At 37.6% G+C, this 17,144-nt stretch overlaps 1 protein-coding gene across 13 annotated transcripts in view; it reads left to right on the forward strand.

The window, feature by feature from the left end:
* The window catches only part of PKNOX1 (PBX/knotted 1 homeobox 1), a 52,119-nt gene that overhangs the window by 12,037 nt on the left and 22,938 nt on the right, over positions 1-17,144 (forward strand). For 5 of the 13 annotated variants that reach the window (XM_072847275.1, XM_072847171.1, XM_072847180.1 and 2 more), the window contains 4 exons: positions 133-216; positions 4,790-4,891; positions 7,605-7,732; positions 8,890-9,061. In XM_072847275.1, coding sequence (XP_072703376.1) covers positions 4,841-4,891; positions 7,605-7,732; positions 8,890-9,061 — 351 coding nt within the window. In that variant the 5' untranslated portion in view covers positions 133-216; positions 4,790-4,840. Of the gene's footprint in view, positions 1-132; positions 217-3,087; positions 3,231-4,789; positions 4,892-5,532; positions 5,652-5,863; positions 5,990-6,746; positions 6,870-7,604; positions 7,733-8,889; positions 9,062-17,144 lie in introns of those variants that run through there. The other 8 variants (XM_072847214.1, XM_072847205.1, XM_072847232.1 and 5 more) reach the window with 7 other exon arrangements.

Raw genomic sequence — 17,144 nt, forward strand, 5'->3', positions numbered from 1 at the left:
AATCCTGTCAGTTTGTTTAAACTTGGGGAGGGAACCACATAATAAACCGAAGTATTTTCTTTAATCATGTTGTCTCAGAAAGTATGTTCTGTGTTGTTGTCTCCTTCTGAATAGTTCTCTGTTGGTTTTTAGGTTTCTGTCCTCTACGTTGTACATCAGTGGGATTCACTCTGCTGGAACAAAATAATGTTGCCTTCAACTCATTGAAGGAAAGGGGTGAGCAGCTTTCTCACAGCTAATATTTTATCTCCTTTAGAAAGCAGGGTGCCCTGGAAGCAAATATCATTATGTATTTTGATGAAAAGTGAAGCTGGTTATAGGTGCTTTTCATGTGTCACATAGGCTTGCTGTTTTGATTTTTGTTTCTTTTTAACTTGTGAATATAAGGATCTAAGTTATAGAGCAAGTGCCAGGACTAAAGTTGAATAAGAATGAACAACTAGTCATGCTGAATCTGCCAGTCATCCATTTCTCTCTGAAGGACTTCAAAGGAACATGTATAGGGGAAGATTAGAAGGAATGATTACTTGTTAACAAGTCTGTTGGGTAGCTTCTTCACAACCCTAAGACAGTTAGTGGTTGGTTTATACCCTGAAGCATAACTATTTATATCTCTTACAAACATCTGTTGTAGCTTGTATATGTTAAAAATGATATTACTGAACTTGAACAGCTTACTTGCACCTTATGTTAATGTTACTGGGTGGTCCCTTTGCTCTTAATTATGAAGGAGTAAGTAGAGCAAGTGAGGAGTGATGTATGTTAAGTGATCACTTTGTGTACATGTTTCAGCTCACCTTTAATCTCTTCTCTTAGATACTCCTTAACTTGCAGAAAGTCTCCACGTTTTTATTATGATTACCCCTCTTAATTTAGCTTCCTTTCTACTCAATGTTTTACCTTCATACTTATTTTTATTAAAGGCTTGAATTTTTTTCCTTTCGCTTTGTTTTGCAGAACACAGTGCTTTTACAAATTCCCTTTCGCCACAGATATCAGTGGAGTTTCTGATTACAGTTCATGCATCAGCTTCCAGTTTACATGACCTTAAACACTTCCTTGGGTTTTCCTCACACTTTGTTTTCAAAATAAATAGAATGAGAGTTAATTCTGTTCTGCATGAAGCAGACTGGCTGACTCTCTCAGCCTTGATTTATTTTGTTTTTATTTGTAACTCTTTGAATATAACACAAATCCACAGTTTTCCTTCTACTCTCGATTTCTTTAACAAAGAATAATTGGCATTTTTAAAGCTAAGTTGTCCAGAAGTCATGTGTTCTTAAGCCCACTTCAGATACCTTAGGCCATATAGTATTGGGTATAGCTGTGCTGGTTAAAGATGGTCCTGCTGTGAGTTGATAATCGCCACACATGAGCCAGAAATTACCACACTAATAGGTCAGCCAGGAGCAGGGGTTGTATGAGTGCACAGCAATGTGCTTCAGACAAAGTCAGCTGGTTTACATCATAGCCACCTTTAACAGTGAGTTGAACTAGCCTAGCTGACTTTATGTAAAAAGGATCAGAAATCATTCACATGTTCTGTGGAAGTAATTAGCTCTGGCAGGGTGGCAGTGATAAACATCTGGGAGCGATACCAGCTTTGTCTAGCATCGTTCACAGAGTGAACATCTGCTTAGGCTGTGTATCTGCTAACTAGAACTGGATTCTGTATCCTAAATTAGGTTATAAAAGCCAAATGTGTAAATACCTTTTCAGTTATTTTTCTTAAAGTTTAACATAGTTTGTCTCTTACTACTAGTGGGTAATGAGAAGATGTTTCTCTTTAGTGAACCAAAGTAATTCCTCAGTTAATTGCCTCAATTTAAGTGTGTGATTAGCTCAATTTGTTCTTCTTGATTTGCAGTAGTTGTCTTCACTAAATCTCATCAGTTGCTATCTTGCCTAATAGCTTAATCTTCTTTTACTGTAATTATCAGTCAGAGGGGAAGCTCTTATACCCATGTAGAATTCTTTCCAGCCGTTCCCCTGGGAGAAAATAGGGCAAAAGTCCTTCTTGATGAAATAATCCATGGATCTAGCTCAAAGCTGTGTACCCCCTTTCTTCCTTTGTGTGGCCTGAGGGATTTCCAGATGTGGAATGTCTCTTCCTTATGGAAATCTGGAAGGAAGGGTTGGTCCAGCTTGTCTGATTCTCCAGAAATTCTTGCCATGCCCTATTGTCTTCACCAGTTTACATGTGTTATCTTTGTTGCTTCCCTCTCCATGTTGTTCTTTGTTTAACTAATACAATCGCACATCCTTGCTTAACTCTAAGACATTCTTCCTCTTCTATGACTTTTTTACCTCTTCTTATTTCCTCCTTTCTGACTAAGAACTTCATCTTTCTCCCACAGCCAAACAATTTCTTTAACAGCATTTTGTGAGGAACTTCTTCAGCATCTAAAACAATCACTGAATAGTGTTTACTCTTTCTTTGTGGATCTGTTCAACTGTTCTACTTTTATTTTGAGGGTAGTTTGGTCTGTGCTTTGGATATCACAGCCGGATATTAAATATGTGGCTTTTGAGAAGGAAGAAAAGCAGCATTTTGTATGTGCAGAAAGACACTAATGCCCTGGTTGTAAGCTACCATTTTGGAAAGAAAATAAATTTTTAAACATAAGGCAAATACTTACAGGGCTGATGTTTTAGAATATGTCCCCTTAAAGTATTTTGAAAGATATCTCACTTTGCTATTGTGGCAAATGCTGATTTAACTTTAACATTAAATGATTCATAACTATAAACAAAATTTTAAAAATCTGAAGTATTTCTATCAGTGAGTGGCATTTATGTTGTTCCCACTTTTTTTTTTTATTTTGGTGGAGAAATCAGTAATATTTTTGGAGTTTCCAAGAAAGAGATACTGCTGTTCTATAAAGACAGACAGACAAACTAGAACCAGAAAATACTTTCTTTAAAGCTATTAGAAAAACTCTAAATGCAGTCTTTACTCTTTTCCTTTGTAAACTGTATTCTTAAGAAAAACATACTTTAGCATAGGAGTTCCCAAACTGTAGCATACCTTTCAGCTAGTATTCCACAAGCTACTTAAGATGATACGTGCATGTTATTTACCGATAGTAACTTGTTCAGCTCTGCAAGCACATGACCCAACGCCAGAACCAGGATCTGCTCTGTCTCCTCATATTTGTGGTTCCGAAGATGCCTTTGTGTGCGTAAAATGGCATAGACTCCCAAAGAGTAACAGCTCCATTTAAGCATGAGTGAGTGAAAGTCAATAACCTCATTTGTAAAGGAAGTCATGCTTATGTCATCATGGTGAACTTCTCTGGTCTTGAAAGCTGTTTACACAGTAACGCTTAGGAATCGCACTTTGAATAGAACTTGATGCAAAGTAAGGCTTGAGGTTTGTCCTGAGGAGTTAGGTTTGTCTCTGTGCCTGAAACTGTTAAGTATACAAAGAAGGGAATCTTGAAATTTGTCCCGTGTTCCCTAAATGAAACATTTACTTGAGACTAATATCCGGAAATGAAAGAATGGCTCTTCAAAATGATCATATACTGTAGTAGTATGCAACGGTGAAGGAAAGATTTAAAAATAGTTGAAAAATTTGTAGTGAATGAACACATTACAAAGAAAAAAGGTTTTGGTTCGGATCTTAGCTGGTGAAAATTCTCATACTTAGTTCTTTGATACTGACATAAGTGGAAGAGAGCAGAAAATCTGGAATTAATACCTGGATGTAACCTTTTTCAAGACATGAGTTCTGTCTTCTTTTTTAATATGAATATTTTTTTATAGTAGCTAAACATTAGGATTCCTGTGCATCAAGGAAGATTGAGTTCTGTGGTAATATTTAATGGTAATAGCTTAATGAATTATGTGATTTCAGTTGTAATGGCTGCTAATCTGACAAGAAAATAAAATGTAAATTAGTAATTTGATGAATAAACTCTATCTGGTGGTGGTGCTATGCTAATTTTTTTTTTTAATTACTGAATGTCTAGCTTTTAAAAAAAAAAAAAAATTACTCATCTGGGCACCAAACTCCAGCTAATGCTTAAAGGGAAGGGAATAACATACATAAATTTACTTGTGTTATAAATCTTACTAAAATTAGTATTTCCCAAAGTATCAAATGTCTATGAAAATGAGAATTCTGAATTCTTAGGTCACTTCTGAAACTATATAGTCACATAGGCCCGTTTGTTTAAAAGTTGTTAGGTATTGTTCCATTCTTTGTTGAGCCTTAAATGAGTTGGATGGTAGATTCCTGGTGTCAGAAGTGATTTGAGACTTAGGTTTCTAAGAGTAATTTCAGGCCCTAACTTTAGAATATGGGATTCATACTCATAAGTGAATAGGGTATTCCTTAACACTTTTTACATTTTGTTCATTGGTTGTAGATTATTATTATTTCAGTTACAGTAATGCTCAATGTGTTGTTGGCCTTTTCAAAACACAGAAACATCAATCTTTGCTTGTTTCTAGATTTTATGTATTACCTTAGAATAAGTTAGTTAAGTAGTGCAAAAATAAAGTTTACTTGAAGTTCGTGAATGTGAAAGAACCTCAACCTCTTATTAAAAATCTTACATTAAAATATAAAATTAACTTTTTGTTGATGAAACCTGTTGCATTTTTCCAACTTGGTTTTTTTGTTTGTTTGTTTCTTTTTTTGAGAAAATGCACATAATTATTGTCAATAAACTAGCTGGTTTTTTGGGCAGAGGTGTGCATAAATCTTTATCCTTTTTTTAATCTTTTAGAACTAGATTCTAAGTGGTCACTTTTGTAACTGACTTTTCTTTTTTTTTAAAAGACTATTTGTTCATACTTATGATGATTTGACATAATTAACATTTTATTAACCATGATGGCAACACAGACATTAAGTATAGACAACTATCAAGATGGACAACAGGTAGGTGTGTTTTTCTTTCTCTATGAACTAAATACAGTTAGCAAGAGAAAAAAGGTAGTGACTTTTTAGTGCCTGCTTTGGCATTGTTTAAGTATCTGTTCTTTTTTGTAAAAAAAGATCTTTAAAGTGATAAGCTGCTATTCTTTAATACTTGGATACTTATTAAAGGCTTAGCTAATCTTTGCATGACTTTGCTTAACTTCTAGAAGGATGGTTAGATAAGGGTTTTTCTTCTGAATCTGCTCTAGATGATTTGTGTGCTGTAATGTTCCTATTTTTAGAAAAGTCAAACGGGCATCTGTAATATTTTGTGTATATGATACTTCAGTGTTCTTACATGTCTGCAGTTACAATAGATGACGCTTACGCAGTCATAGACTTGTTGGTCTTGAGCAAGTGAAGGATAAATTTAGTTATCTAGAATTATATGCTGCTTTGACTACAGTTAAGTTGATGCAATTATGCTGCAGGCTGAAAACTGGTAAAATACTTGAGTTCATTTTAATTAGGTTATTGATTAGAATTGCTAATTAGAAAGCTGGTCAGTGGGCTTCCAGTTTCTTATTTCTGTTAACAAACAGCTAGAATAACGAAACATACTCAGATATGTCTGGTCATGATGTTTCTTTTTTGTACAACAGGCTGTATATTGCAACAATTTGAATTGCTAAATTAAAATTCTGTTAACTGGAGACAAGTCATGCCGGTGGCCTGTACTCTGAAGACCCATTTTTACGTTACTATGTGTCAGCCCTAAGCAGTAAATACAAGTACTTCTGTCAGCAGATGGCAACAGTGGCGAACAGTCAGAAGAAAAACAGCAACTTTTCCCATCTCTTATAAAAAGATGTTTATCTGAATGCAATCTGGGATTATTGATTTTTGTTGTTGTTGTTGTTTGCTTCTTTTCTTGTAATTCTAATTTCTCTTTCTCCTCTCGCCTACCTTACATCTTTTACTTTATTCCCCCAGCAAATACATGCCATCCTGTGACACATCAGTGAAAGTAATACCTGGTTTTGTAAAGAACGGATTGGGAGAGAGCATTTTCTTTCTATTTGTTTTGTATTTTAAGCTCTCGGTGACCAAGATAGACAGGTAATTTGGGTGCCTGCTGCTTTTGTAGTTTGGAAATGGCCCACAGAAAATAGCTTGCAGTTTTAAGTGAGCTATTTCCTCCTTCTAGTGAGATAGAGCCCTACCTGAACATGCTCTCTCCCTTCAAGCTCTGCAGATATATGGCTCAACATTTATAATCACTTGTATGAGTCATCCTCTTTTATTTTGCTCCTCCTTCTTGTCATTTGCCAAGAAATGAGTCCATTAGTTGCATCTTTTTTGCAAGCATTCTGGCTTAAAAATCATCTATGCTTGCTGAGAAAGCTTTTTGCAAGGCAGGCTGCTCTGTTGGGTAGGATAAGCGGGTATTTTCTCAGTTTCTTATTTTGCTAGGAGATGGCTTGGCCCTGACAGGTAATAAAGCACAAACCTTTTGGTTCTCCCAGACTTCTTGTTGGGAATAGTATAAATTCCTTTTGCTTATGTTGTGTGGAAACAGATTAAATTCTGTCAGAGTCAGGTTCTCTAATAGTTTCTGGAGGCCAGCTTTCCTCTCAGAGGGTTCCTGTGAGAGATGTGATATGTACATCTCACGGGAAAAGAGGGCAGAGGATTGCATTCTGTACACTTCCTTTCTGCAGGTGTCAGTTTGAGCTGCCTGGTGATATCTAGAACAGTGTCTGTCCTCTACTTGAGATAAAACTTGTCAGGGTTAAAGTATAAAAAAAAGATTGCAGTGATTTCTTGTCTTTGTACAGATGTTCCCAGTGCTCAAAGGGGAGAAAACCAAGGAGTTTGGGTTGCGGGGTGGAAACTATGACTTTCAGAGGTCAGGTTCCTTTAAGACCTTTTAGCCTGAAAGATATTTAGCTGGAGGTGATGGGAAAACCACTTTCAACACCTTCTAAGCACCTCAAAGGTATTACCAGCTACCTAGTGCAATTTAGGAGGTGCTCAGTAGAAGCTGTGGCTCTATGTTGTTTTTCCAGTGGTGGCAGACTGTGTAACTGTGTGTTAAATTAATTTGTAGAAGCAGTTACTGCTGTTTTCTCCAGTAACTTGATATTCCTAAAATAATTTGTTATTACAATGTGTAAATTTGAGTGGTAAAGGTCAGGGGAGGTTACGTTCCTGGTAATTGAAAGATTGGAGGGACACAATATTTCAGTTCTTTGTAAGAAAATGTGCATTTTAATGAACAAGAAAAACTTCAGGATCTCTTTTCTTCAGTATCCTGATATAATGCACAGCAAGAAATAAGAAAGAAAACTTAAGAGTAGAAACTTTCCTTTCTGTTGTTTTCATCCTAAAGGCTTTTTATGCAGACATCCCTATAAATTTTTTGGAGCAATGTACTCTAGCCTATTCCAAAAAAAGCCACTTCAGAGACAAAATGCTTTAACAATTTAGTAATATCTGTCATTCCTATTTTAAAGCTGAGTGTTGAAACTTGACATGACCTTTACCCTACCCATCAAAAAGTGTCAAGGATTAAAAGAGGGGTTTTCTTATTGCTGTGGCTTTTTGTGTAACTGCCAAGTCATACCAACCTCCTGGCAATTTAGTAGCCTTTTGCATTGCTATTTTCTTAGAAAAGAGTACACTTATTTTATGTCAAGCATACAGATTTACTTAACTTACTCTTTTTCTACAGATGCAAGTAGTAACAGAGTTAAAAACTGAACAAGATCCCAACTGCTCTGAAACTGATGCAGAAGGGGTGAGTCCTGCCCCTGTAGAATCTCAGACTCCAATGGATGCAGACAAGCAGGCCATTTACAGGTAGTAATGGACTCATGTTCTGTCTTTTGAAGGGTAAAGAATAGAGGATTTTTTTTAAAATTAATAATAAGTAGCTTAAAATCAGGTGGTCTCTTGGCTAACTGTCTCAGTAGTTTGCAGGGAAGGAATGAGATCAAATTAGCTTCACTGTCAGCCTTCAGCCAAGAAAAAAAATGTTCCCTTTATTGTGGGATTCTTCAATTTCAGCATAGTTTTAAAGGATATTCTAAAGGTGGCTGCCTTTAAAGCACAAGTGAAATTTAGCAGGCTACTCAGACTGTTGAACTATGGTCACTATTTGTTATACTGTCACTTTTATCTTTCACGTGAGATTTTATTTTTATTGTAATTCGGTCGATCTTTACTCCCTTTTCTTTAGGGATAACAATCTATTGCCCAGTAATTAGCTCAAACTGGATTAAATGTTGATGTATAAGCATACTAATTTGAGATTTTTCCAGTGTTAAGTGCTGTGCTAAACAGTATGCTCAGTTTTGATGAGGTTAAGTGTTCTTTCACTTTAAGTGCTTTTTATAAATACATAATTATTACCAGTTTGCGGGTAAAAAAAATACAAACTAAAAACCGAAGCAGAAAGGTGTACCCACTCATTTACAGACTTGTGCTAACAAAATCATCTTCTGCTCTGAGCATGATTTCATAGGAGGCCTCTGAGTACAGCCTGCATACTATTCTCAGTTCTGTAAAGTTATTTTTGATGTATAAATAAGGCCCCCATTGAAGAATAAATGAACTTTAACGGACTTTATTTTATAATTTAAATCTGCATTCATTCTATTTGTAAATCCTAATTTCTAGTGCACTGTATTTAATGCCTCTCTTGCCACTCAATTATAGTGAGTTAAATAGCATGTCATAGGTTTTTAGCTTGTGATTTTCCTCTTTATTTAAATATACATATTTTACTGCTTTACTTGCCTCTAGAGTGTGCAGTAAATCAAAATGGGAAAAAAAAAACAAAAAAATTTTCATCATGTTTTGCTATAGCCAGTGGTGTTATATGCAGTCTCTTCCAAGACTTGTCTTTCCGTTTCTTACATGAGTGACTGTTGCCTTATGTGAGCCAGATGTCTTACTTTTCAGTGGTGTACATATAAGTGAAAATACTTATTCATGTATTTTAACTTTTATTCTAGGCACCCACTATTTCCCTTGTTAGCACTATTATTTGAAAAATGTGAACAATCTACACAAGGCTCAGAAGGCACAACTTCTGCTAGTTTTGATGTAGATATTGAAAATTTTGTAAGGAAGCAGGAGAAAGAAGGAAAACCCTTTTTCTGTGAAGATCCAGAAACTGATAATTTGGTAAGTATAAGCTGTTTCTTTTATTTCTGAAACAATCGTCACATTTGCTTCTTCTTCCTAATTTCTGATCTCAACTGATGCTTACGGTTTCTCCTCACATTTTTCTTCCTACAAGAGATTCTTCTTTATGTTAATGCTGAGAAACATTTTTTTTAATTTTTTCTGACCCCATTTTTCCCTCTTATCTGTAAACTTACACTGGGCCCTTCACAGTTGTTTCCTATTCTAAACTGGCTGAAATCAGTGTATTAGAGACAAACAGAAACATATGCTTGCCGTAGCCAGGTTGACTCTGCAAATCAATTTTAGTGTGTCAAGTGTATAACATATGTTTATCAAAAACATGTAATTGATGTAAGTTTTTTCCAACTGTTTTTTTAATCAGGGTTCATCTCGTTAATGTGGGGAGAAGAGCTGTTATAAGATGAGCTTAGAAACTCTTTAATGTACACAATTTTTTTTCTGTCATGTCATTGTCTCCTTTAGGCTTTCTGAAAGCCCTTCCTGTGATGAAGCTGTGATTTCCCCAGTCCTTTAGTCTCTCTCTTGAATCACATCTCTAGAAAACACCTCTCTTGGCATGCTAGTTTCTAAACTGTCTACCTGCCTTCATCTCTTTAGAGTCATATTGCAACTAGATTTTATCATATTCAAGAGTGTTAGAATTACAGGGGTCAAATGTTTTGTTTCATTTTTTGAAAACCTATTCATTTAAGGGGACTGTGTAATAAAACAAGTCTTCGTCCTTGAGTCTACCTCATAGGAGAAAAGGCTACTTAAAATATTGAAGTTCACAAAAAACCCTAAATTGATGGGAGGTTGTAAACAACAGAAACGGTAATATTTTAAAGCTGATATCTAGAAAGATTTATGCAAATAATATCCTGTGTGGGAGGCTAAGGTAACATACTTGGAGAAAACTCTTAAACAAAACCAAGACTTAAACAAGAAATAAATCTGAGATTCTGTTTAGAATTGGCAGGAGTATTGCAGTGAACAGCATGTTGGGAGGGGCACATATTGTTGCAAAAAAGGGGTCAATTTTGGCTGCTTTTGCAAGCAGCCTAAATAGTCCTTTTACATAACTTGATTTCGTTCCAGGCACTTTATGACCAATCGTTAGTGTACTTATGTTCTGGGAAGATAGTATTTAAATAGTGTCATGGAAAATAAAGCTACGAGAGTGTCTATGTATAATTAGACCAGTGTGAGAGTAAAGAAGGCAGAAGACAGTATGTTCTAGAGTGAGGCAAGCTTTTACAGCTCTAGCTAAAGAAGCATAAAAAGTTACCTTCTCAGCTACTTGTTATATCCTTTTAACTGTAGGTTACAGTGCCCAAAATTGAAATACCTTAATACATTGTGTCAATTATCTTAGCCTATGTAAACATAAAGTCACCTTAGATTAAATGTTCTTCAAAGATGGATCAAGTTAACGCAATTCACTTTGCACTAATCCACCTGCAAGAGTGCTTTCAAAAAGTTCTCTTACAGCTTTGGCTGTGGAGCTATTTGTCTTATAGAAGCTTTTATTTGTAGTTTGGAAACTTTTTGAGGCTCAAATAAGGTTTTTGGTTTGGGTCGTCTTCTAACACGATGTTCTTCAGAATGATGGGAAAGCAGCTAAAACAGGACGCATAATATGATACATAATGATACTCCAGTATTGGTGTAAAGATTCTTAGTTTATAAATGAAGAACTGAAGAACGGGCATTGGCCACTTTGACCAAAGTTACAACTAGAACAAAATTGAACCCCCAAAATCTCAATTTAATATCTTAATCATTAGATCTTTGTGGGCAAATTTTGATGCAGCTCACCTGAGAAATATTTATTGATACAGATAGTGACTTAGTTTTCTAAATAGAAAGAAGCATTGATATACCTGCTGAAACAGTTCCATGAATAAACCCTGTAGCAGAATGACTGTCACTGTAGGAATTAAAAATAGAATATGAAAGAAGAAGAATAAAGGGAAGGGGAAATAAACGATAACTCTCTTCTTTAATTACAGCCCTAGCGTGAGCAGCAGTGGGATGCTTTGCTTTTTTAATTTGTTTGAAATGTGAGTGGTGTAATACTATTAATGATTGTGCTACATTTGTAAGCAGAAATAAGTACTTCAGAATGGTTATAATGAGATGGTCTGTCTGTAAAGAGTATGGCTGTTCCATTGGGGTGCAGAAATCCTTGGAGATTAAGGGCCACTGGTACCATCATTTTAGATCTTTCTTGAACAGGAAAGCACTCAGGCAAATTTGGGGGGGGGGGGGAGGGAGTGCATTATTGAGGGAGAAGGACATAAATGCTTTAAAGAGCAATTAGTTTCTGAGGAAGACTAAATCCAAGCTAAAAACTGCAGTTCATCACAGATGCTAATTTGCACATGTACAAAATCTTGTGGGACCTTTGGTTGTTAGAGGATGAATTGCACACAGAATTCCCCAAATAACATACCAGTTTCAGGATCTTGTGGTTTGACCCAGGCATCTAGGAAGTTGACTACCAGGAATCCTTATAATTTTGGAATTGCTTCTTTCTTTATCTCTTTCACTCTAACATGTTTGGGTTTTTGTTACTGCTATTAGTGATACCTCTGGAGCACTGCTTGCACATCAGCTGTGAATTTGAAGACACCGATAAAATTTTCCATGGCACTTTCTTCAAAGACTTTTTTGCATATACTTGCCTCCAATACTTTACTCAAAAATGAGAGTTAGTTCTGTTCTGCATGAAGCAGGTCTGCTGACTTGCTAAGCCTCAGGTTATTTTCTTCATTTGTAACTCTCTGAATTCAACACAAATATACTGTTTTCCCTTATCTCTCTAATCCTAATTTCTTTTCAGAAGCACATCTGAAATCTAATAGTTGGAATGTAGTAGTTCTGGCTCAGTGGATGAGGAAAGAACAATGGATGTGGTTTATCTTGACTTTACTAAGGCTTTTGACATTGTCTCCTATAAAGTTCTCACAGACAAACTGATAAAATTGGACTAGATAAATGAATGGTGTGATGGGCTGAAAACTGGGTGAACTGCTGGGCTCAAAGGATTGCGATCAGCAGCATGAAGTCCAGCTGGAGGCTAGTCAGTAGCACTGTACTCCAGGGGTTGATACTGGAACCAATACTGTTTAACATCTTAATTAATGACCTGGATGATGGGACAAAGTGTACCAAGTTTGCAAGTTGGCAAGTTTGCAGATGTTGCAAAACTGGGAGGAGTGGCAGATAACCAGATGGCTGTGCCACCATTCAGAGGTACTTTGTTGCTTTTGGAGAAATAGGCAAACAGGAATCTCATGGAGTTCAACAAAGGGAAATGCCAAGTCCTGTACCTAGGGAGGAATAACCCCATGCACTGGTACACTCTGGGGGCCAATGAGCTCAAAAGCAGCTTTGCAGAAAAGGACCTGACAGTCCTGGTGGACCCCAAGCCAAATTTTTGAGACAGTAATGCATCCTTGCAGCAAAGAAATTCAACATACTTGGCTGTGTTAGGAAGAGCATTGTCAGCAGGTCAAGGGACGTGATCCTTTCCCTCTGCTTGGCACTGGTGAGACGCATCTGGAGTGCTGGGTACAGTTCTGGGCTCCCCACTACTAGACACAGACATACTGGAGTGAGTCCAGCAAAGGACCAAAAAGATGATTAGGGGACTAGAGCATCTCTCATATGAAGAGAGGCTCAACAAGCTGGGACTGTTTAGTCTGCAGCAGTGGAACTCTGGGGGGTTATTATCATTGTATCTGAATACCTAATGGGGGAATAAAGAAGACGGACTCTGTGACTCTTCTCGGCGGTGCCCAGTGAAAGGGCAAAAGGAAATGGACATAAATTGAAACACGGGAAGCTCCATTAAAACTTAAGAAAAAACATTTTTACTGTAACTGTGACTGAATACTGGAGCAGGTTGCCCAGAGAGGTTATGGAGTCTCCATCCTTGGAGATAGTCAAAACCAAACTGGATGTGTCCCTGAGCAATCTGCCCCCTAGTTGACCTTGCTTTGAGCAGGGGGGCGGATTAAACAATCTCCAGAGGACCCTTCCAACCTCAACTATTCTGTGGTTTCTGTGAGCCTTCAAAGATTGGCTTCCCAAAAATCCTGCGTGCCTTGGCCTGCTTCACGTGCTTTTGGTTGTACACAAACATTCTCTCAGATCTAGCTTACTTTGGTTGTAGATGGGTCTGCTATGTTCAAATAGTCCTTCCTGCCGATTGACCTGTTTGTGATTTCAGTGGTGACAAAGTCTCTTGCTTTATGTGGTATTCACCTTTGTTAATGGGCTGCACAAATCTGGCTAATTTTGCTTGAGATGGATGAGGAAGCATTTGTTTATGTCTTGTATTCTATGCCTGCTGAGGTCAGTACTATCTTAAACTGGAACCACATTGCAAAATCAAAAATCTTTGGCATTGAACTCCTGTTCTGTAGTCGTATTGTTAGCTATGCCTTTCTATTACTAGATACCAAATGAAATCTGAGTGCGACTTGTCCTCTGCCTGTCCTGAAGGCTGGGGACTCTGAACAGCTGACATTCTGACAGGCTGTTCATTTTGTCAGGGGCAATGAGCAGAAGAGTTTCTGTCAAGTTGTGAAATAGCTAGTATGGTTTTCAGTCTCTTCTTCAGCTTGAAATATTGGTGCTTGCAGAGAGAACACTGTGGCTGGGCAGTTTTTTCTGCCTTGTGTCACATAAACATATACATTCTTATAGAGATTAAAAATCTCTTTCTAGTAGAGAAGGATTCTAATATTGTGCACCTTTGTTATGTCTTCTGTTCTTACCGTCTCTCCTTTTTAACTCAATGTTAAATCAACCATTCACTTGAAAGGAGAAGCTAGTGAAGACTGCTAATTAGAACAAGCCAGGACGGTGGAGCAGGTAGGCCAGACAGCTACTTGCTTTCCACCTGTGCTCTTATCTGACCCCAGCAGAGTCAAACAAATAAGGTGTAAATGCTTGCTTATAGCAATCATTCATCTTGGAGCCAGAGCTAAACTGAGATGAATTGAACATTACAGCACTACAGAGAGCCAAATTCAAGTCCTATCTGAAAAGAGTCACAGGCCTGCCTACGGTAAGGAAACTGGCCACTAATTCAGCTGTGTCAGTTATTTTTCCTTTTCCTTCTTTTGGAAGTGGCCTGTAGAACTCAACTACACTGCACAGTTTTTGTGATGGAGCTTAAACTAATGGCTCCAAAACAGCAGAGTATTGTTTCAGGCTCCATACTGCCTATAGGCTACTTGACTAGATAACAGAAATTGTGAAGGGTCACAGGTACTGATTGTAAGGCCTCTTACAATCCTGGCAACGTTTCACATAGTGCACTCACTTGAAATGCCTTGAATATTCCAAAGGAAAAGTTTGGGTTTCATCCAGAGGACCACAGAACGTTAATCTGGACAGCACAGGCATTAGATCAGTTTGACCAGAAAGGAAGTTCTTTAAGAGCGGTGTAAGGTTGTTCTGACTTGAGTAGCTCTTAGTAAGCTACAGTCTAGATTACCTTGTTACTTTGGTATTATGGTTCCCATTCTAAATTAATTGGTGGTTTCCTGCATTAGTAGTATAAAGGATTTCAGCACTGGGAAATACTGGTAGCATCCACCTGAAACTTAATTTTAAGGATATCCATATATGGCTAAGCCTGGCCTGTAAACCAAGTTTCAATCCTTTTTTGTTATCTAGATGGAGGGATTCCATTCTTTCTAGTTAACCACTCCAAGAGTGTCAGCTGGTGATCTTGAAGTGGCATGGCAAAGGGTTATGGTCAACACAGAAACAGTGTTACTAGGCCTTTTACTTTTGCAGTGTCTTTCCCGAGTCTGACTTGGTCAGACACATTGTCAGAATAGGGTGTTTGCAGTGAAGTGGATGGGAACATTTCTATAAATATTGATGGCTTCTGAATCGGGTCAGAACTTTGGTATTAGGCTTCAGCATATTTAAAAGAGCGAGAATTTCTCAGAATAGATCGTACGAGTTTGGAAAGAGGTGGAAAAAATGGCACGTTCTTGTGGAAGGTGGTTTTTTCCTTAAATGAATTTTTAAGGAACTCTTTGAAATAACCTGGATTAAGCATATTTCTTATTTGATTTATTGCCACGTTCCTATTCTTTTCCTATATGTGCTTTCATGTAGTAGAGTCAGCAATGGTTTGTGTTCACAACCTACAGCACTAGAAAACCCACAAAACTGTCTTATGGTTTCCTGAAGCTTGAAGTTTCACTTGTTGTCTCTTCCTTTGTCTGAGAGGTATATAAGATGCCTCTTTTCCTTCCAAGAAAGAGCATATTTCAGGAAAATGCAAAGTTCAATTCTAAGATCTGTTGAAAGAAAACTGAGAAGCTTCAATACTAGCTCCTGGACAGATTTTATCAGCTTGCCCTGAGATCTAGGAAGTCTTGACATTCTAGGTATGTCTTTACTTTTAACACAGATTCATCTTCCAGTCAGAAAAGGTAGTTGTCCTTGGACTGAAACTCTCTCAGGAGTTCCAGTCCATCCCTAATAAATACACGAAGTGGCTTTTCTGTGGTAGTTGTGTTTGCTCTTCAGGAACTATTGGCCACAAACAGAACTTTGAAATTTTTCCCTTACAACTTCACTGGCTCTGACCACACAGGTTAGACCATTCAGGGAGGTAAAAGAGAGAGGTACAAGTTTGTGATTTTTTGCAGTAAATATTTAGTTCTTATAGATACGCATGGCACAGCATATTATCGGAGCCAGAATTATCTTCTATCTTTGAATGTCTTCTACAGGGATCTTCTGGTTTTCAACAATTTTGTTCTCTTTTCTGATTCTTGGTCACTCATTCTGTCTGTGTCTCCATTGATCTTCTCTGAACTTGATGTAAGTGCTGATTAACTGCAAGAAGTGCTGCAGACCTCCCCTTTTTGAATCCTAGTCCCTGTGGGAAGAAAGTGGAAGCTGAAGGTTGTGCTCGTTTTTTACGTACTAGACTGGAAGTGTGGATTGTTACTTTGCCTCCACCTTAGTCCTTATATCAAGCATCAGTACCAGAAGAGATGCGTTTGCTGTTAAGAACCAGGTCTTGGTGGTCTGTATAGCTAGCCAGAGGTTCCCAAGTGCATGTGCTTCTTTCTGGAAGCGTGCTCAGCTGTATCCCCATAACAGAGTATCATCTGTTGGAGTTCCTTACCCTTTGCCCCTTATCCTTTGACATCTCTATCTCATTTTCACAGATAAAATGGATCTTGGAATGAACCAATGAACCAACTTCTCTTTGTTCTCCATTAGTATCCTTTTGTGCTTAGGACTTACATGGACAGGTTCCTCCATGTCTAAGAAGTTGTTCAGCATGAGTGTTTGCAGATAATTTTTAGAGCTTTCACAGATTACATTATGTCTTAAGACATTCAGTACTTAGCACTTCTTTGTTGCTTACTGTTAACCCAGCCACTGCAGAAACATCATGTTGCCTCAGGATGGTTCCTACCTCTTGTATAGCTTCTATTCAGAGTAAACTCTGCCCATATATGGGTGGCTTTTTTGATTTCCCCGCATTCATAGGACCACAGGATGATTCAGGTTGGATTACAAGCTCAAGAGGTCTGTAGTCCAACCTCCTGCACAAAGTAGGGTCAGCTGTGAAGTCAGAGCAGGTTACTTAAGGCTTTATCAAGTCTAGAAACAATACAAAACATGGGGTGTTAAATATACTCTCACTTTTGTATTTGAACAGGACACTGCCTTTTTTGAAGACCCCCGAGATTTTTGTTTTGTTTGGGGTAAGGATTTTTGGTTCGGTACCCTATTTTCACAGACTATCCTATTGAATTTTTAGTTGTGTCAGGAAAAGTTGTGGTGGTCCTGAAGCCAGCTGATGTCATTTGAATATTCTTGAGTGAACATGCCATGCTTTTGCATTTCTGAAAAGTGTCCTTACTATTGTAATGTGCAGAACTGTCTCATAAACCTGTAGTCATACCTTTCCTAGCTATGTCTCATAGCTGGGGACTCCAAATAGGGGGGAGAGAGGTTATCAAATCAAAACAAATGAAAACAAAATACCCCCTCTCCCAGAGTTTGTGTTCTTCCCCTGAACACC

Source organism: Ciconia boyciana, chromosome 1, assembly GCF_034638445.1.
Source record: "Ciconia boyciana chromosome 1, ASM3463844v1, whole genome shotgun sequence".
NCBI lineage: Eukaryota > Metazoa > Chordata > Aves > Ciconiiformes > Ciconiidae > Ciconia > Ciconia boyciana.